The sequence below is a fragment of the Balaenoptera musculus genome, chromosome 12, assembly GCF_009873245.2.
Source record: "Balaenoptera musculus isolate JJ_BM4_2016_0621 chromosome 12, mBalMus1.pri.v3, whole genome shotgun sequence".
In the NCBI taxonomy this organism is placed as follows: domain Eukaryota; kingdom Metazoa; phylum Chordata; class Mammalia; order Artiodactyla; family Balaenopteridae; genus Balaenoptera; species Balaenoptera musculus.
In genome coordinates this window covers 36565157-36586679 of record NC_045796.1, presented here as the reverse complement: position 1 = coordinate 36586679, position 21523 = coordinate 36565157, and the positions used below count along the sequence as shown (strand labels likewise).

General features: G+C 36.2%; 1 protein-coding gene across 2 annotated transcripts; it reads left to right on the top strand.

Annotated features, from left to right (window-relative positions):
- The first annotated feature begins 6093 nt into the window (after positions 1-6093).
- Positions 6094-21310, top strand: CENPW (centromere protein W). Of its 2 annotated transcripts, XM_036871711.1 has the most exons (3): positions 6094-6376; positions 18032-18145; positions 20007-21310. In XM_036871711.1, the coding sequence occupies exons 1-3, from the start codon at positions 6251-6253 to the stop codon at positions 20031-20033; spliced, it is 267 nt and encodes an 88-aa protein (XP_036727606.1). In that variant the 5' UTR covers positions 6094-6250; the 3' UTR covers positions 20034-21310. The 2 variants fall into 2 exon arrangements, with proteins under 2 accessions (XP_036727606.1, XP_036727607.1); XM_036871712.1 differs by lacking the exon at positions 20007-21310 and having other exon boundaries at positions 18072-18149.
- Positions 21311-21523: the final 213 nt, after the last annotated feature.

Genomic DNA, 21523 nt, shown 5'->3' with positions numbered 1-21523 from the left:
TTAGGTGAAAATTTCCAAAGCTCCTGGAGTAATTTGTCTTACAAACCACTGGACTGATAAAAAACTGAAACAGTGCACGTTCCAAAATTTTGTGAAATTCTGTATCTCGCAAATGATGAATGAAGCCATGACAAAGGTGTTTTAAAATTACAGAAATTTTTGGCAACTGTGCTTCATCTAGCTGATTGAAATTTTTATTTTAATCATTATTATAATCAACATGATATTTTAAGGACCAAACAACACAATGTGTCAAAACCTTTTGCAAACTATGATTCAACCTAAATAGTGTTAGTTACTGTCAACACTTTTTGTAACGTTTTGCTGATAAGCACAAAAGTACAAGTCAGAAATAATCTTCTAAATCATTCATTTCATTTAAAATGATCCAAAAATGTTGATTCAGAGTAATACATTACCTAGTAACATATTCCATATGTATGCATTAGTACAATTTATGAAAAGTAAAATCAAATTGTTTTCCAAGATTATGTCAAACAACAGAAAGTATTGTCAATTAAGTTTTTAGGTTTTCTAATGTAAATAATTTTCTTTATTTTAATGTATTTTAAATGAAGTACTTTAATGAAATTTTTAATGTATTTTAATGAAATTCATTCAGTAAACACTTAAACCATATACAACATCAATTACCTAAAACATGAAACATCTTATTATTTCTTGTTTTAAGTATGTTTATTACAGAATATTGGATAACATTTAAAATAATGAAACAAAATTATCCATATTCCCAATACCTAAAAACTGTTCATATTTTGGTATGTTTCCTCTCAGTGTTGTGTGTGTGTGCATTCATTCAATATTCTTGGGATCATATTATATTTAATTTGGTATGTAAGTATTTTTTTCCCACTTGGCCCTAACATGGACCTTCTTCTAGGCTATTAACAACTTTCATAAATGTCATTTTTAATATGGCCATAATAATACTTAACTGAATGTATGCACCCAAATTTACACATTAGACATGTTTAAAAAAATTTTTTTAAAACTCTGTGCATAAAATGTACCTTATATTTAGGGGTAATTTCCTTAGGACAGATTCTGAAAAACAAGTGCATCATTGTTTTAAAAAGAATCTTAATAGACACCAACAAATGTCATCAACAAAAGACAAAAATTCTCGATAGCTTAATATAATTGTTTCTCATGTACAGCAAGTCCTTAGAATAGCATGAGAGGGGGGAAATCCTTCAATAATTTTCCTTGAATACATTTTATTTTTGTCTTCCCAAAGTAAACAGCAGTATCAAAGAGGCCTTGCCCTTTTCAGATGAGGGCAAAATTTACATTAGAAGAAGAACAAGTTGGGATAAAGAAAGGGATGTATTTATCCTTCTGGTGTCAAGATCCTGTCCAGATCTTGTCCTTCCTATCTAGACTCCCTTTTACTTTTCCTGGATGTGGAGTCAAGTGCTGTCATCACTCAAGGCACTTCCAGTTTTGGGGGAAGATTCTAGTTGTGTGGGATAGGGTTAGCTGCCTCATGATTTTTAACCCGTTGAATCAAAGGAACTTAAATTACCGAAAAACTGTAAAAGAAAAGGAGGCCATTTTGAAAATTTAGGTTATGGTGAAATTTTCCAATGTTTTCCTCTGTGATTCTTTAGTAAATGAAGGTGAAAGTCTATAAAAAAATAAATAAAAAACTTTATTTTAGAAAAGCAACTAAGCAGAATTTAGATGCTTCTCTTACACTTAAAGACAGTATGACATATCAGAAAATTAAAACACTGAGGTTAATGCCTTAAATTTTCCACATAAATTCTTCTACTTTGAGCTACTCAAACTCTATGACCATTTAATTTAATGTAAAACAGAAATAATAACATCCATACCATCCTTACTAATGTCATAGTTTTGTTAAGATCAAATAAGATAATGTACAAGGACATGCTTCATTACAGGGATAAATACAGTTATTACCCTCATATTCTATTCAACTCTTCTTTTAAATATGTAAAAAATTTAAAAACGGTATTTTCATTGTAAAAGTTATGAAAAATGCAGATAAATTGAAAATTCTCTTTGATTCCTGTTCCTTGGCTTCTACCAACCTACAAAACTATTGCAGAGAATGACTTGTTAGAGTTACCTATTAGTTTGCTCTAACAGCACTGCCCACTATGGTAGCCACTAGTGACACATGGCTATTAAATGTAAATTAATCACATTTAAATGAGATTAATATTGTTAGTCACACTAGCCATATTTCAAATGCTCAACAGCCACGTGTTACTATATTGGACAGAGAAGGTAAACACATCCATCACTGAAGAAATTTCTACTGAACAGCCCTACTCTAGAATTAAGTCCAGGAAGAGAGCCTGTGGTAGGCAGAATAATGCCCTTCTCCCCCAAGATGTCAGTGCCCTAATCTCTAGCATCTGAAAATGTTAACTAGAGGATAAGAGAATGTGAAGATTTGATTAAATTAAGAATCTTCAAATGGGAAGATTATCCTGGATTATCTGGGTAGGCCCAATGTAATAACAAGGGTTCTTAGAAGAAGTCAGGAGGATCAGAGCCAGAAAAAGATGTGCTGATAGAAACAGAGGGTACAGTGATGTGCTTTGAAGATAAAGGAAGGGGCCTTGAGTCAAAGAATGGAAGTGGCCCCTAGAAGGTGGAAAAGGCGAGGAAACAGATTCTCCCTTAGAGCCTCTAGGAGGAAGGCTGACACCTTGATTTTAGGATTTCTGATCTGCAGAACTGTAAGATGATACATTTGCTTTGTTTTAAGCTATTAAGTTTGTGATAATAGCAATAGGAAACATACATATGACAATATGTGTTTCCATTCCCCCCTTTATTAACGTTGTCTCCAATTATTTCTATTATATAGATAGAGCTACAATAACATTTTTCCATATGCAGAAGCTAATATTAGATAGTGAAAAGTGCTACAGAGAAAAATAACCCACTGAAAGTGTTAGGATGTTCAGGTTGGCAGGGATATGTGCAGTGTTATGTTGGTAAATGTTTAACCACTTGCTTTCCAGAAAAAAACAAAATTTGCCAGTTCCCGTGATGTAAATACTTCTACCATGACCAATTTCTAGCTACTGATGTAACGTCACTGAACACAAGAGCTGGGAACATATGTCAGTTTCTGCACACTACTGGATCCGGGTATGTGTGTGCACATGTGTGTTTCTAAGTACATATGTGTGGAGTTCCTATTTTAAATAGAAGGTCTTTGTGATACTGACAGAGACCTGAAAAAGATGATGGAGACACTTACGAAGATGAATGGGGAAAAATATTCTTGGCAGAGGGAATAGTAAGTGTAAACACCTGATGGGGGGGTGGTTGGCATATCTGCTGGATTTCAGGTATGTCTGAGAGCAATCAAGGAGTCTAATATAGCTGGAAGAGAGTGAGCTGCTGAATTGTGGGAGATCAGGTCAAGAGTTAACTGTATATTCATAGGTTTCTTTGCATTTAGGGGACAGATAACGCTTCATAAGTCATTGTAGGGACTTTTATTTTGAGGGAAATGGAAGGGGATTGGGGAGAAGAGTGACATAATCTGAGTTAAATTTGGCTCTTCTGTTGAGGATAAATAGAAACAGGCTGAGACACAGGAGGGTTTTGCACAATAATCCAAGTGAGAGATGATGGTGGCTTGGCCAAAAGTGATAAGATACTGCAAGTAGAGGGGACAGAATTTGCTGAAAAATTGAATATGGGGGGAAAGAAAGTGAGGAGCCAAGGTTGACTCCAAGATTTTGGCTTGAGTAATTGAAAAGATGAAAGTGTTATCAGCTGTGACTGGGAAGATGGTGGGAGAATCAGTTTGGGGGTACAGGGATGTATCAAGAGCTAATTTTGAATGTGTTAAATTTAAGATGACTTTAAAAAATTCCAGTTCAATGAAGAATTGAATATACATGTCTGATTAGGGAAGAGAATCAACTGGAGATGTACATTTGGTACTTAAAGCCATGGTACTGGATGGAGGTCATAGAGTGAATGTAGATAGAGAAGAGACGAAATCTGAGGACTAAGTCTTGGGATACTCCAGGATTTAGAGATAAAAAACACAAAGAAACCAGAAAAGGAGACTAAAAGGCCATCAGGTAGGAGGAAAACCAAAAGATAATAGCATCCAATTAAAGAAAATATTTCTTGGAGGAAACAATCATAAAACCCAACAAATATTCCTGGTTAGTCAAATAAACTGAAGCCTGAGAAATGACCACTGGATTTAAAAGTGTTATTGATCATGTTAACCAAAATAATTTTGGTGGAGAGATAGGTACTAAAGTCTGATTGCAGTGGCTTCAAGAGAGAATGGGAGGAAAAGAATTGGAGACATAAAATTTAGCCAATCCTGTCTAGTTTTTCTGTGAAAAAAATGAAAAGGAAGTTGCTAAATATAAGATCCAGAAAGAGTTTTCAAAAGGTTGGAGATATTATAGCATGTGTTTGTGCAGATGAAAAGAAAATTCAGCAAAGAGGGAAAATTCATGAAGCAAAATAGGGGAGACTTGCTAGAGGATGTCCTTAAGAAAGGGAGTGAACTGGGATCTAGGGCACAAGTGGATTAGTTGGCCTTAGACAGATGGTTCATCCATGGGAGCAGATGGAGATTGATGGGTAGATGTGGTGGTGGGAGCATGTGGAAAGTCTCTATGGGGTGCTTCTATTTTGTTATTAAAACAATGTCATCAACTGAGGGTTAGGATGGGGTAGGGAGTGTAGGGAGACTTGAAGAAGAGAATGGGTGAATGAATGGACTTCAGAAACAGCAAAAGACTGCAGGCAGTACTTAGAGGCTCAATAAAATGGTCATGTATTTACATTGAGACCAGACACAAACTTGCATGTTTTTCTTAAGACAACATCAATGTACAGATGCAAATACAGAATGAATTGAGATTTTAACATAAGCAGGGTTGGGTTTTTGTCAATTGAGTATGAGGGAAAAAAAGAGCCTGACTAGAGAGTTAAGGATAAATGCAAGAGGATATTATGGTGATGTACAATAGACCACAGGAAGGAGAATAAAAAATAGATTAAGGTTAGGGACATGGTAGAGACAGAGACGACAGTGATCCAGTAGCATGTAAGAATTGTTGAAGTGGGGATACTGGAGGAAGTGAGTTCCAGAGATAAGGTTGAAGAGTAAGACAACTGAATTGAGAATATGGAAGGGTATTAGTAATGACAAGGCCTAGTGTATGACCACAGATGTAAATGGCTCATAGGATGAAAGATAAGATTATTGGCAGAGAGGAGATCTTGAAAGTGGGAGGCCAGATAGAAGGATCTATGTGGATATTGAAAGCACAACACAACAACTCCTACAGCATTAGTATTAGAGGTAATTACAAATAACATCACAGTGATATCAGAGTGGTCAGACTAACAGTGTTCCAACATGTCTTGAGTACTTGTTAGAAATGCAAATTCTCAAGTCCCATTGAGACCTACTGAACCAAGAAACCAAGGGGTGGTGCTTCAGGTGATGCACGATGACGTCTGAGAACCACTTACAGGGGTAGCACAGAAGATGGAAGAGTTAATTGCTTGGAAAAGAAGGATTCAATGAGGTAGCATTTAAACTACAACAGAAGTTATTGCAAGGTTAAGTGTAGGGGCCTTAAAATTAAAGGGAGCAGCATTTGTAAAGAAAAGCTTGAATCATGAAAAGACCTCAGATAAGATAACATAAAATTACGTAAAAGTGAAAAACGTTAGCTATTAATATCAGAAAAGCATGCCTTGCTAGGAAGCCACTGGTTCTTCAAGAATCCTGATGAAACATCATAGACTTCTTTCTATTCATCTACTTTTTCTTTCATTGGTATTAGGCTCAGTAGAGAATGAAAGCTGGGACAGTAAGTGTGGCTGCTTTGGCATACCAACATTTTCCACAATTTCCCAACGTCTCTATCGAACACTGGAGAAATTGTTTCAAAGAGCTAGTGCTAAAGGCTAAAGCCGCACTCCTCTCCCGTCTATGACGTCACGGGGCGCTCACCGAGGGTGTGTTCCATCAACAGCCAGGCGCGGCGGGGGGGCGGGGCTTGAGCGTGCTGACGTCACTACCGGGCGCCAGGCGCGCTCAATTGGCGGCGGATTCAAACGTTGCGGCCTGGTCTCAGGGCCTGTAGAAGCGTCGGAGTCGGGGTTCTCGGTGTCCCCGCGGGCGTGAGCTGCAGTACGCCGCAGGGAGGACCTAGGAAGCTCAGGCGGGTGGTGCCCGAGCTGGAGGGAGAGGATGGCGCTCTCGACAACAGTCTCGCAGAGGAAGCTGATAAAGCGGAAGGCTCCCCGCGGTTTTCTAAAGCGCGTCTTCAAGCAACGGAAGCCTCACCTCCGTCTGGAGACAAATAGCGACCTACTGGTGAGATTTTGTCCCTTCTAGGACTGGAAGTGGGGCGGAGACAGGGGAAATAACCCCCAGCCTTTATTTCGCCGCCCCCAGCCAGTCTAGCTTTCAGGCCTATGTTTGAGGTGTTCGCAGCAAACTGGGCGGGTTTGCCCCAGCGTGGCATATCAGTTAGTATTCCTGATGCTGAGTTGTTTTGGGGTCCTCTGAAATGTAGATATCCTGACCTTTTTTTACAGGAGGCTATTAGCCACATCAATTTAAGGAGAAAACTAACGTTAAGTTCCTGCTTATAGTTTTTCAATATCGCTATTCAGGAGCACAGTCTGGTACTGTGCTTAGTGTAATTTGCAAAGGTTCAAAGGATACATTTAAAAAAAAATAGATTTTGGAATTCAGGCTGGGTTATTTTCATTTAAATATTGTAAAAGGCATTACTGACATGCCTTTCAAAAGTGCCTTTCTCCTTGCCTTCTTTTCTTCCCCCTCTTTTTACATTGTTAAAGAAATATATTGCCGTTTCCTCTACTTTAGCTTATTTACTAAAGAACCCTGACCCAAAAGTTTATTTGTAAGTAGTATGCTCCCAAATGTGAATTCGTTTTCCTAGACAAATAGAACACCTGTTAGTTTAGTTTTCAAGCCCAACCATTAAAAGTTTCTCTGACTCATAGTAACTGCAGCATAATGCTCACATGATAAATAACCACAACCAAACCACTGTGTAATATTTCTGTTCTGAAATAAATTAAGAGTTTTTATGTTGAATGCCTGGAATATATATCCCTCTAGCAGAATGAACACTGTTTCCCTAGGTTTAAACCATAGGAGGCACCTCCTGTGGTTTGTTACAAGAGCTCTTTGAGTAAGGAGCCACTACAGGTGGGCACCTAATTTCCCCGAGATCAAGGATGAAGAATTGTGGATAATAGGGATATATGGCATGGAGGGTGGCTTCACAATACATCATTCCATCTCTTCTTAAGCTACATTGTACGCCCCCCCCCCGCCCCACCTCTTTTCTCTACAGCCTCTGCCACTCTCTACTGCCTCCCCTAATTTTAGGGTTTCTATTTTTGCTAAATTACTATAGAATTGTCTTCACTTTTCCTTTCTCTGAGGCAAAACAACTTTTTTTTTTCCTTGGAAAAGTAGCCCTTCTAATATCTCCTGTCCTTTTTTGTTCCTTTTTTTAGACCCTGTAAGAAAAGACAATATATACTGTTTTATTACCCTCCTTCCCCCAAGGTGGTGATTAAGGTGGCACAAGTGAGCTGTATTAAAGTGAAATTGATTTTCAAAAGAATTTTAGGTAATTTATTCTGAAGTTTTCACTGGTGCTGGGGTTCTCTCAATAAATGAAGGGGGGAGGAAATGTACCTGCTCTAGAATCTGGGATACTACCAGTTGGTGTAGATTGTTGGGCAGAAATTTCTCAAGTAGTCAGATTCCTCCCACATCCACACTTGCCTGCCCCAAATGACCCCTGGACAGGAGGACTCTATTGTGGAGTGGGATCCAGGTGGTACAGGAAAGAAGGGGAGGTGAAATTCTAAGCATTTGCAGTGGTAGGGGAATGGAAGTTCTTTTTGCTACCATCTATTACTAGATTGTATGCTTGTCTTTGGCTTTGATTATTTCTCCTTCACCGTCTTGTATATGCCATGCATCACTCTGGTTTCTTTACTTATGGTTTTCTGCTTGCCATTGGTACTTAATTATCTTACCCAGCAGGTGTCCCATATCATCCATAAACTTCTCTACAATTAAGGTAGTCTGTTTTTTTTTTCTGAACTTTGATAGCCGTAAGAGTGTACATCATACAGTTTAGCTACTGGGACGCTGACACTGTTCTCTAAGTTTTATATGTCAGTGTTGTCTCCCAGTGCGGTATGCAGCTTCTTGAGGGGAAGGAACCATACATATCTCCTTTTGTGTCTTCCATTATCTTTAACACAGAACTAATCTACTTTTATGATGTCTTTGCATAAGATATTTCTTCTGTTTGAAGATGTCCTCACTCCACTCTGCTTCTCAAACTTCAGTTATTTCAAAATTCAGTTCAAATGCCTGTTGTTCGCTGAAGCCTTCCTTCATGGTCTTAGAAAGGATCAATCTTACCTTCCAATATCATCTACTGTCACACATATGTCTTTAATTAGGTTTCATTCTCCCATTGGACTGGGAACTTTGAATTGGGAACTTACTGTATTCCTGGTGTTTAGCATAATACCTTGAACATTCTGAGTGTACAATTAAAGTTGGGAGTGATGATGACTATATGTGGATTGATATTTCTAACATTTTACTTATAACTTCCTTGTGTTACTTCATATTCTTCTGCACTGGCTTTTTATTGTTGTTTTATTTTATGACTTATTTGATTGTATATCACCAGGGCCAATACTGGTGAGTGTATGTTAATCTCAAATTGTTCGGCTTTCTTGTGACTCAGTTTTTAGATTTATCACTAAGGAATATTGTGCAAATATCTGGGTACTTACAGTTTATGTAAAACTCAGAAGTGCTGTGAGGAAGTGGGGAGGAAGTCAGGCTGGCCCAGTCTTTTGGTCACCTGAGACTGTCAAAGGGATACCTCTTTGTAAATTACCTTTTGGTTTACCTTTCAAGCAAGCTAATTTTTTATTTTTCCAAAGTGTAAGTTCTTGATGGAATGGCTTTCAGGATTGAATGTCTAGCTGAAACCATAAAATTTGCTTTTGTTCTGACCATTTTAATTTAAACCTTAGTGCACTTGAGTGACACCACTCAATTAACTGTTTTATTACAGAAAATAGGTTGTTTAAAAAAAAATTCTGACATTAAAAAAAGTAATATTAAGTCAGTATCTATGGTTCATGCCCATGAAGAGTAAAGGACTCAAGCCTCAAAACAGAGTGTGGTTTATTTGGGATTGGCTAAAAATTTTTTTTGCCTAATTTGGGGAGATATGGATGGATCTTTTTCTCATGCAATAATAATTGACAACCTACTGCATATTGGGCCATGGGCTAAAGGTCACTGGGGATATAATGTCTGGGAAGATAGACATGGTTTTGCCCTTATAGTACATTGAAGAAGACAGGTGAGAAATTGCTGCCTAATGTATGTAGTACGTACAGTGATAAGAAGTTCAGGGTGCCATGGATCTATATAACCTTACATATTGGGAGGAACTGGGCTTTTTAGAGAAGTCTATAAACCAGTAGCATGGCTGTAGGCAAACTTGTATTTGAATACTGAAGGAAGTTCAAAAGACCTAGTATAGAACTGAAAGTTGGGAAAGGTGAGAGATGAAATTAGAAAAGCCTAGTCAAGTGGGGTTTAGTATTAAGGAATTTGGAATTTTTCATGAGGCATCTGGAAGATATTTAGCTTTAGAAGTAGAAAATACAGATTAACAGAGGAAATTGAGCCATGTTATGGAGTACTTTTGTTGCAGAAGGAAATGGTATATCATTGGAAGTTTAAAAAAATTTTAAATGACATGGTATAATGTAAAGAATCAGGATTGGGTGATTTAGCTCAGAGTTCTTGTGAGAATTAAACAAGACAGTGCATCAAAAAAGTACCAAAAGAATATCTCCTTCCATAGGTTCTTTATCATGTTAAATTTAAATTCCCAAACTCCTCTGCTTTCCCCAAATATCACTAAAACATTCTTAAGCATCTATAACAATCCACTAAAGATTTCCGCATAATAATTTAAAGCACCACATTACCTAGTTATTTAACATTTAGTGAACTGTTGGGGAGAGTTAAGTATTGTGTGTTTTTCTTTAATTTTATTTTTTTATACAGCAAGTTCTTATTAGCTATCAGTTTTATACATATTAGTGTATATATGTCAATCCCAACCTCCCAATTCATCCCCACCCCCGCTTTCCCCCCTTGGTGTCCATACATTTGTTCTCTACATCTGTGTCTCTGTTTCTGCCTTGCAAACTGGTTCATCTGTACTATTTTTCTAAATTCCAAATATATGCATTAATATACTATATTTGTTCTTCTCTTTCTGACTTACCTCACTCTGTATGACAGTCTCTAGGTCCATCCACGTCTCTACAGATGACCCAGTTTCGTTCCCTTTGATGGCTGGGTAATATTCCATTGTATATATGTACCACATCTTATTTATCCATTCGTCTGTTGGTGGGCATTTAGGTTGCTTCCATGACCTGGCTATTTTAAACAGTGCTGCAATGAACATTGGGGCACATGTGTCTTTTTGAATTATGGTTTTCTCTGGGTATATGCCCAGTAGTGAGATTGCTGGGTCATATTGTAATTCTATTTTTAGTTTTTTAAGGAACCTCCATACTGTTCTCCATAGTGGCTGTATCAATTTCCATTCCCACCAACAATGCAAGAGGGTTCCCTTTTCTTTACACCCTCTCCAACATTTGTTGTTTGTAGATTTTCTGATGATGCCCATTCTAACTGGTGTGAGGTGACACCTCACTGTGGTTTTGATTTGCATTTCTCTAATAATTAGTGATGTTGAGCGTCTTTTCACGTACCTCTTGGCCATCTGTTTCTCTTTGGAGAGATGTCTATTTAGGTCTACTGCCCATTTTTTGATTGGGTTGCTTGTTTTTTTAATATTAATCTGCATGAGCTGTTTATATATTTTGGAGATTAATCCTTTGTCCATTGATTGGTTTGCAAATATTTTCTCCCATTCTGAGGGTTGTCTTTTCATCTTATTTATAGTTTCCTTTGCTGTGCAAAAGCTTTTAAGTTTCATTAGGTCCCATTTGTTTATTTTTGTTTTGATTTCCATTACTCTAGGAGGTGGGTCAAAAAAGATCTTGCTTTGATTTATGTCAAAGAGTGTTCTTCCTGTGGTTTCCTCTAAGAGTTTTATAGTGTCTGGTCTGGTCTTACATTTAGGTCTTTAATCCATTTTGAGTTTACTTTTGTGTATGGTGTTAGGGAGTGTTCTAATTTCATTCTTTTACATGTAGCTGTCCAGTTTTCCCAGCACCACTTATTGCAGAGGCTGTCTTTTCTCCATTGTATCTCCTTGCCTCCTTTGTCATAGATTAGTTGACCATAGGTGTGTGGGTTGATCTCTGGGCTTTCTATCCTGTTCCCTTGATCTGTATTTCTCTTTTTGTGTCAGTACCATATTGTCTTGATTACTGTAGCTTTGTAGTGTAGTGTGAAGTCAGGGAGTCTAATTCCTCCACCTCTGTTTTTTTCCCTCAAGATTGCTGTGGCTATCCGGGCTCTTTTATGTCTCCATACAAATTTTAAGATTCTTTGTTCTAGTTCTGTAAAAAAAAAAAAAAAATGCCATTGGTAATTTGATAAGGATTGCATCAAATCTGTAGATTGCTTTGGGTAGTCATAGTCATAGAAAATAGTCATTTTCACAATATTGATTCTTTCAATCTAAGAACATGGTATATATCCCCATCTGTTTGTGTCATCTTTGATTTCTTTCATCAGTGTCTTATAGTTTTCTGAGAACAGGTTTTTTACCTCCTTAGGTAGCTTTATTCCTAGGTATTTTATTCTTTTTGTTGCAATGGTGAAGGGGATTGTTTCCTTAATTTCTCTTTCTGATCTTTCGTTGTTAGTGTATAGGAATGCAAGAGATTTCTGTTCATTAATTTTGTATCCTGCAACTTTACCAAATGCATTGCTTAGCTCTATTAGTTTTCTGGTAGCATCTTTAGGATTCTCTATGTATAGTATCATGTCATCTGCAAACAGTGATAGCTTTACTTCTTCTCTTCCGATTTGGGTTCCTTTTATTTCCTTTTCTTCTCTGATTTCTGTGGTTAAAACTTCCAAAACTATGTTGAATAATAGTGGTGAGAGTGGACAACCTTGTCTTGTTACTGATCTTAGAGGAAATGGTTTCAGTTTTTCACTGTTGAGAATGATGTTTGCTGTGGTTTTGTCGTATATAGCCTTTATGATGTTGAGGTAGGTTCCCTCTATGCCCACTTTCTGGAGTGCTTTTATTATAAATGGAAGTTGAATTTTGTCAAGCTTTTTCTGCATCTTTTGAGATGATCATATGGTTTTTATTCTTCAATTTGTTAATATGGTGTATCACATTGATTTTTTATTGAAGAATCCTTGCATCCCTGGGATAAATCCCACTTGATCATGGTGTATGATCCTTTTGATGTGTTGCTGGATTCTGTTTGCTAGGATTTTGTTGAAGATTTTTGCATCTATATTCATCAGTGATATTGGTCCATAATTTTCCTTTTTTGTAGTATCTTTGTCTGGTTTTGGTATCAGGGTGATGGTGGCCTCGTAGAATGAGTCTGGGAGTGTTCCTTCCTCTGCAATTTTTTGGAAGAGTTTGAGAAGGATGGGTGTTAGCTCTTCTCTAAATGTTTGATAGAATTCACCTGTGAAGCCATCTGGTCCTGGACTTTTGTTTGTTGGAAGATATTTAATCACAGTTTCAATTTCATTACTTGTGATGGGTCTGTTTATATTTTCTGTTTCCTCCTGGTTCAGTCTTGGAAGGTTATACCTTTCTAAGAATTTGTCCATTTCTTCCAGGTTGTCCATTTTATTGGCATAGAGTTGCTTGCAGTAGTCTCTTAGGATGCTTTGTATTTCTGCGGTGTCTGTTGTAACTTCTCCTTTTTCATTTCTGATTTTATTGATTTGAGTCCTCTCCCTCTTTTTCTTGATGAGTCTGGCTAAAGGTTTATCAATTTTGTTTATCTTCTCAAAGAACCAGCTTTTAGTTTTATTGATCTTTGTTATTGTTTTCTTTGTTTCTACTTCATTTATTTCTGCTCTGATCTTTATGATTTCTTTCCTTCTGCTAACTTTGGGTTTTGTTTGTTCTTCTTTCTCTAGTTCCTTTAGGTGTAAGGTTAGATTGTTTATTTGAGAATTTTCTTTTTTCTTGAGGTAGGATTGTATTGCTATAAACTTCCCTCTTTGAACTGCTTTTGCTGCATCCCATGGGTTTTGGATCGTCATGTTTTTGTTGTCATTTGTCTCTAAGTATTTTTTGATTTCCTCTTTGATTTATTCAGTGACCTGTTGGTTATTTAGTAACATATTATTTAGCCTCCATGTGTTTGTGTATTTTATGTTTTTTCCCTGTAATTGATTTCTAATCTCATAGCGTTGTGGTCAGAAAGGATGCTTGATAAGATTTCAATTTTCTTAAATTTACTGAGGCTTGATTTGTGACCCAAGATGTGCTCTATCCTGGAGAATGTTCCGTGTGCACTTGAGAAGAAAGTGGAATGTGCTGTTTTTGGATGGAATAAATATCCATTTATTATAAATATGATAAATATTCTTATAAATATCAATTTAATCTGGTTGGTCTGTTGTGTCATTTAAAACTTGTGTTTCCTTATTAATTTTCTGTCTGGATGATGTGTCCATTGGTGTAGGTGAGGTGTTAAAATCCCCCACTATTATTGTGTTACTGTCGATTTCCTCTTTTATAGCTGTTAGCAGTTGCTTTATGTATTGAGGTGCTCCTATGTTGGGTGCATATATATTTATAATTGTTATATCTTCTTCTTGGATTGATCTCTTGATCATTATGTAGTGTTTTTCCTTGTCTCTTGCAACATTCTTTATTTTAAAGTCTGTTTTATCTGGTATGAGTATTGCTACTCCAGCTTTCTTTTGATTTCCATTTGCATGTAATACCTTTTTCCATCCGCTCACTTTCAGTCTGTATGTGTCCCTAGGTCTGAAGTGGGTCTCTTGTAGACAGCATATATATGGGTCTTGTTTTTGTATCCATTCAACCAGTCTATGTCTTTTGGTTGGGGCATTTAATCCATTCATGTTTAAGGTAATTATCGATATGTATGTTCCTATGACCATTTTCTTAATTGTTTTGGGTTTGTTTTTGTAGGTCCTTTTCTTCTCTTGTGTTTCCCACTTAGAGAAGTTCCTTTAGCATTTGTTGTAGAGCTGGTTTGGTGGTGCTGAATTCTCTTAGCTTTTGCTTGTCTGTAAAGCTTTTGATTTCTCCATCAAATGTAAATGAGATCCTTGCCGGGTAGAGTAATCTTGGTTGTAGGTTCTTCCCTTTCATCACTTTAAGTATATCATGCCACTCCCTTCTGGCTTGCAGAGTTTCTGCTGAGAAATCAGCTGTTAACCTTATGGGAGTTCCCTTGTATGTTATTTGTCGTTTTTCCCTTGCTGCTTTCAATAAGTTTTCTTTGTCTTTAATTTTTGCCACTTTGATTACTATGTGTCTCGGCGTGTTTCTCCTTGGGTTTATTCTGTATGGGACTCTCTGCGCTTCCTGGACTTGGGTGGCTATTTCCTTTCCCATGTTAGGGAAGTTTTCAACTATAATCTCTTCAGATATTTTCTCTGGTCCTTTCTCTCTCTCTTCTCCTTCTGGGACCCCTATAATGCGAATGTTGTTGCCTTTAATGTTGTCCCAGAGGTCTCTTAGGCTGTCTTCATTTCTTTTCATTCTTTTTTCTTTAGTCTGTTCCGCAGCAGTGAATTCCACCATTCTGTCTTCCAGGTCACTTATCCGTTCTTCTGCCTCAGTTATTCTGCTATTGATTCCTTCTAGTGTAGTTTTCATTTCAGTTATTGTATTGGTCATCTCTGTTTGTTTGTTCTTTAATTCTAGGTCTTTGTTAATCATTTCTTGCATCTTCTCAATCTTTGCCTCCATTCTTATTCCGAGGTCCTGGATCATCTTCACTATCATTATTCTGAATTCTTTTTCTGGGAGGTTGCCTATCTCCACTTCATTTAGTTGTTTTTCTGGGGTTTTTTCTTGTTCCTTCATCTGGTACATAGCCCTCTGCCTTTTCATCTTCTCTATCTTTCTGTAACTGTGGTTTTTGGTCCACAGGCTGCAGGATTGTAGTTTTTCTTGCTTCTGTTGTCTGCCCTCTGGTGGTTGAGGCTATCTAAGAGGCTTGATGGGAGGCTCCTTGGGTTTGTTTTTGTTGGTCCTTTTCTTCTCTTGTGTTTTCCACTTAAAGAAGTTCCTTTAGCAGTTGTTGTAGAGCTGGTTTGGTGGTGCTGAATTCTCTTAGCTTTTGCTTTTCTCTAAAGCTTTTGACTTCTCCGTCAAATCTGAATGAGATCCTTGCTGGGTAGAGTAATCTTGGTTGTAGCTTTTTCTTTTTCCCTTTCATCACTTTAAATATATTGTGGCCTCTCTTCTGGCTTGTAGAGTTTCTGCTGAGAAATCAACTCTTAACCTTATGGGAGTTCCCTTGCATGTTATTTGTTGTTTTTCCCTTGTTGTCTTTAATAATTTTTCTTTGCCTTTAATTTGTGCCAGTTTGATTACTGTGTGTCTCAGTGTGTTTCTTCTTGGGTTTATCCTTCCTGGGAGTCTCTGTGCTTCCTGGATTTGGGTGGCTATTTCCTTTCCCATGTTAGGGAAGTTTTCCACTATAATCTCTTCAAATATTTTCTTGGGTCCTTCCTCTCTCTCTTCTCCTTCTGGAACCCCTATAATGTGAGTGTTGTTACGTTTAATGTTTTCCCAGAGATCTCTTAGGGTGTCTTCATTTCTTTTCATTCTTTTTTCTTTATTCTGTTCCATGGCAGTGAATTCCACCATTCTTTTTCCAGGTCACTTATCTGTTCTTCTGCCTCAATTATTCTGGTATTTATTCCTTCTAGTGTATTTTTCATTTCAGTTATTGTATTGTTCATCTCTGTTTGTTTGTTCTTTAATTCTTCTAGGTGTTTGTTCTTTAATTCTTCTAAACCTTTGTTAAACATTTCTTGCATCTTCTCAATCTTTTCCTCCATTATTTTTCCGAGGTCCTGGCTCATCTTCACTATCATTATTCTGAATTCTTTTTTTGGAAGGTTGCCTATCTCCACTTCATTCAATTGTTTTTCTGGGGTTTTATCTTGTTCCTTCATGTGGTACATAGTCCTCTGCCTTTTCATTTTGTCTCTGTTTCTGTGAATGTGGTTTTCATTCCATAGTCTGCAGGATTTTAGTTTCTTGCTTCTGCCAAGTGTTATGTATTAATTAATTGTTCTCACTGCAAAGAGTGTGTACTATTATATAAATGATCAAATAAATTATATGTTAAAGAGACTATCTAATTGGACCTAGGTTGGTAGTGACTTCAGGCACATGGCAGAAGCAGTGGATAGAGATGTTACCAGTAATTTAAATAAAAGAGCACTAGATGTGATACTAGAGGGAGAAATGAGATAGGACTGCAACTCACTTTACATTCTCTCTTGCTTGGGTTTGAGCTCTACTTCAGCTGTTTTCAAGCTATATATATATGCATATAGAATGAGTAGCCCTTTTTGGTTAGGGTAGTGAATTTTGAGTAGAATATTTAGCAAAATGTACATATTGAAATAGTGAGGTTAAATAATGATATATGTACACATATATTATGGTACATGTATATGTTTTGCTAATATGTAGAAGTTGTTTCTATAAGAATATGCAAGAAGCTGGCAACCATAGTTGACTGGGCGATGATGTGGAAGAGAGACTTACTTTTGTCAGTCTATCCTTTTGCAGACTTTTTGCTTTGTATTTTGAAATACCTATTGGTTCACAAGAAGTGGCAAAAATAGTAGAGAATTCCCCTTACCTTTTATGCAGCTTCCCACAATGCTAATATCTTATATAATTACAGTTCTTTGTGGACTTTGGAATTTTGTATTATCTGCTTATTTTATGTAGTTTAAGGCTACTTTTTAAGAAATTTTAAGATTATTAATAGTAGATATGATTATTTTGATGTTGTTGGAAGACAAGTAACTTGACCTTTGTATATAAATGCGATAAACTTTTAAAATTTCAATTATTAACATGTTTTTGATTAGATATTTCACATTAAATATCTGGTTACAAAATCTTTATACCTTGGATTGTAGAATGAGAGATGACTAGCCTTAAGTACAATATTTGATATGTTTTTTTAATTTGGGGGAAATTTTAAATTACATTGGAAACTTAAATTTAGTTGGAATGGGAAACAGGAATATTTTTTCTTAATAGAGACCTACCTAAGTTTTGATATAATGATCCTTTAGAGTAATGTTATTGTCTATAGCCTTTGGTCAGCTTTACATAGACTTGTTTCATGTATTGTAATAACTAAGTCTCTTTTTAATGGAATCTTAAGGTGGACATATATTAAACTGAATTCTGTTACTTTAAATAAGGGTTAATTGATGTAATCACAGTAGTAAATAGTACAGCATTAAAATTGGGGATATTCTTTTTATTTTTATTTTTTAATTTTTAAAATTTTTTATAAATTTATTTATTTTTACTTATTTATTATTTTTGGCTGTGTTGGGTCTTCATAGCTGCACGCGGCTTTCTCTAGTTGCCGCAAGTGGGGGCTACTCTTCGTTGTGGTACGTGGGCTTCTCATTGTGGTGGCTTCTCTTGTTGTGGAGCATGAGCTCTAGAGTGCGCGGGCTTCAGTAGATGCAGCGCTTGGGCTCAGTAGTTGTGGCTTGTGGGCTGTAGAGTGCAGGCTCAGTAGTTGTGGCTCACGGGCTTCGTTGCTCCACAGCATGTGGGATCTTCCCAGACCAGGGCTCGAACCCGTGTCCCCTGCATTGGCAGGTGGATTCTTAACCACTGTGCCACCAGGGAAGCCCGGGGGTATTCTTTTTAAAAGTCATTATTTCCAAACATCAGTATTTGAGCTTAAAAATCCTTTTGCATTTTCTCTTTTAAAGGTGCATCTGAACTGTTTACTCCTTGTTCATCGATTAGCAGAAGAGGCTCGGACAAATGCTTGTGAGAATAAGTGTGGAGTCATTAAAAAGGAGCATGTACTGGCTGCAGCAAAGGTAAGATCTGAATTTCTTTTCTTGAGCACAGTTGCCTTAAAACACCACCTAGTTCGTCACCTCTGCCTGGTTTAGATTCCTTATTCAGTTTTGTTGACTGAGTTGATGCTTGGCTTTTCACGGGTTTTAATTACAGAGTTAGATTTTTTTTTATTATGTATATTATAGATTTCTGATGGAAAGATTCATGGCCATTGCTTTATTGCCATTTAGGGGAAAATGAATGTTTGACTGCTAATCTGTGAGATATGTAGTAGCCTATATATAGCTGAGAAGGTTTATTACCTTGAAATTTATCAAAACTTTCTTCTTGATCATTTTAAGTTTAGCTAATGATTTTTCTACATTTGTTTTGAGATTTGAGTGACTTCTTAATCATATTGCTTATATAAGCAGAGAAGATTGCTTCTTACTGATATTTCTGTATAATGTAATAGTATGATGCCTAGGGCAGAGTTTTTTCCATATATGTTCCCAAGATTATTTTCACTTGATGTTAATAGATTCCCCAATAGGAAAGGCTTCTGGGGTCAGATAAGTTTATATAACCTAACATACTATACCTCCTTGAATAGTCACAATGTTATGTATAGAGAGCTTGTTTCTGTAAGAATATGCAAGAAATTGGCACATGGTTGACTGGAGGATGATGTGAGAGAGAGACTTATTTTTGACAGTTTACCTCTTTATAGGCTTTTTTGTTTAACATTTAATATTTTTGAAATAATTATAGACTCACAGAAGGTGCAAAAATAGTATAGAGAGTTCCACTGTACCTTATCCAACTTCCCACAATGGTAATGTCTTTATATAACTATAGTTATGTAAAGTTATGAAAGGTTATGAGAAATATACCAGTAATTTGTTGAACTCTGTTTAATTTAGCATTTTGTAAATTTGGGTGTATAATATACTTAGAATTTTGTAAATTCATTTGAGTACATAGTATTCTTTTGCAGTCCCTATACTAACTTCTTGTAGAACAGAGAAGTACTGGCCTAGGGTATAAACCTATTTGGTGACCTCTGTGGAAGCCTAGAAATGGGCATGCCTTGGCATTTTTTAAGGGACTTTAAATTCTCTTACAACTATAAACATTTCAACAAGTTTCTGTACTATTAAAGTTGATATAAGTGCTTTCTGCAGGTAAAGCAAGGCTTAAGAACTTGAAGAGTGTATGTGTGTGTCTTAAATTTAGGGTTGGTTTGTTTTTATTAATGAATTATAAGTGTACTTACCTAAAAGTAGGTAAGTTCTTTAAAATATTTTTGGATATATTCTGGTCTCTAATGTTCCTTGTCTTTTACAACTTAAGATCTCATTTTGTTTAATTTCTCTTATGGGCTTCATGTCTTAAAAATTATCTACCTAACAAGCTTTTCAGCTTGAGATGACTAGCCTTGGTCTCTGATATAATTCCAGCCTAAATACAAGAAATTTGGTGTTGCAGTGGATTTGTATTGCTTTATAGTTGTTAAATGCCTGATTCATAATAGGATTTTCAAGTTTTGGAACATTCCTTAACTCTCCGAATTACTAAATTGTCTATAAACCTCAAGTTGGGAGCCATTAATCTGGACACTTTTGGCACAATTGAAAAAATTAACATCTAGAAGTGACTATTATAAAACCAGATTTTGAGAATCTAGGCATGTTTCACATTCTTTGAGAGAATTATACTATTTTAGAGAAGTCTAAAACCGTTTATAAGGCAAAAGATTCCCTAATCACATTCCAAATTGGGTTTTATAAATTCAGAGACTTGCATACTATACACATAGGACTTTTAAACTTTTTGTTGAGGAATTGTGTTTTATTCGGCATAGGTATAATATGAATCTTCATTTTCTCCCCCTCACAGGTAATTCTAAAGAAGAGCAGAGGTTAGAAGTCAAAGAACACATTTTTGAAAATTATATGATGTATTATTTTAGGTGATAACAGATCATAAAAGCACTTTTTATATAGCAGTTAATATTGTGTATTAAAATATTGGCTAGCTGAAGGATGTGTGTGTTTGTATGTTTTTTGCTGGTATTGAAATATCTCAAGTATACACATAGAGCTATATAAGCTTTGTTTTTGAGGAATTGTTTCATTTTAAGTGGCCTTTAGTTCATGCTACTTCTCTTTTTGTTGGTATTGCAGATGTTTTACATATCAAAAATGAAATCTTAGTGTGTGAAGTAGCTTGAAGAGATGTATTTCTTAGAATTAAGTTTATAAGTATTTAGATTTAGCCACAGTTAACTATGGAATCAATTTAATCTCTGAAGGAAGACAATGTGCAGTCAAATCTAGGTGTATTTTAAGTATTTTAACTGTTTAATGCCTTTGCATAAGCAATGCAGTCTACTTTTATTTAGACCAATACTGTAATAATATAATTTCTCAACTGTAAACACCAGCAGGGTGTTTTCAAAAACCTATTTCCCTCCAAAACCAAAAAAAAAAATTACAGAGCAAATTGACTTATTTTCTTCAACTCACACAGATTTAATAGATGGGAATTTCTTCCCCCCCAAGAAATTTTTTAGAAGTTTATCACATATCATCTAATAGTTGTGTTTTTAACTTTTTATTTTGAAATAATTATGGATTGCAACTTGAAGTTGCAAAAATAGTACAGAGAGGTCCACATGTACTCTATCTCCAGTTTTCTCCCAGTGCCTACATCTTAAATAATTACAGTATAATATCAAAACCAGGAATTTGACTTGGTACAGTGTGTGTATAATTCTGTACCATTTTAGTACATTTGGAGATCTGTGTAACCACCACTACAGTCAAGATACAGAATTATTTCATCATCACAGACTTCTCCATCTTGCTGTTCTTTTATAAATTACACCCAGCTCCCCATGTCCACTGCACACACAACACTCCCCTTCCTATTCCCACCATCCCTAAGCCGTGGCAACCACTAAACTGTTCTCCATGTCTATAATTTTGCCATTGTGATGCAATCATACAGGTTATGACTTTTGGGAATTTGCTTTTTTCACTTAGCATAACTCTCTTGATCCTCCAAGTTGTTGCATGTAGCAATTTGTTCCTTTTTATTACTGAGTCGTCATATTCCATGGTATTTATGTACCACAGTTTGTACAGCTTTACTCACTGAGGGATATTTTGATTATTTCTAGTTTTTGGCTATCACAAATAAAGCTGTTGTGAACAGTTGTGTACCAGTTTTTATACAGTTTTCATTTCTCTGGGAAAAATGCCCAGGAATGTGATTGCTGGGTTTAATGGTAAGTATGTGTTTAGTTTTTCAAAAAGAAATGGCCAGAGTATTTTCCAGAGTGGCTGTACCATTTTGTATTCCCATTAGCAGTTTATGAGAGAGTCATTTTTTTCTCCTTCTCATGAACATTT

Bases quoted from the DNA above. Each gene is read 5' to 3' on its own strand.
- CENPW (XM_036871711.1), top strand. From the start codon at position 6,251: ATGGCGCTCTCGACAACAGTCTCGCAGAGGAAGCTGATAAAGCGGAAG. The intron at 6,377-18,031 runs GTGAGATTTTGT...TCTCTTTTAAAG, and splicing joins AGACAAATAGCGACCTACTG to GTGCATCTGAACTGTTTACT. The intron at 18,146-20,006 runs GTAAGATCTGAA...TCCCCCTCACAG, and splicing joins ATGTACTGGCTGCAGCAAAG to GTAATTCTAAAGAAGAGCAG.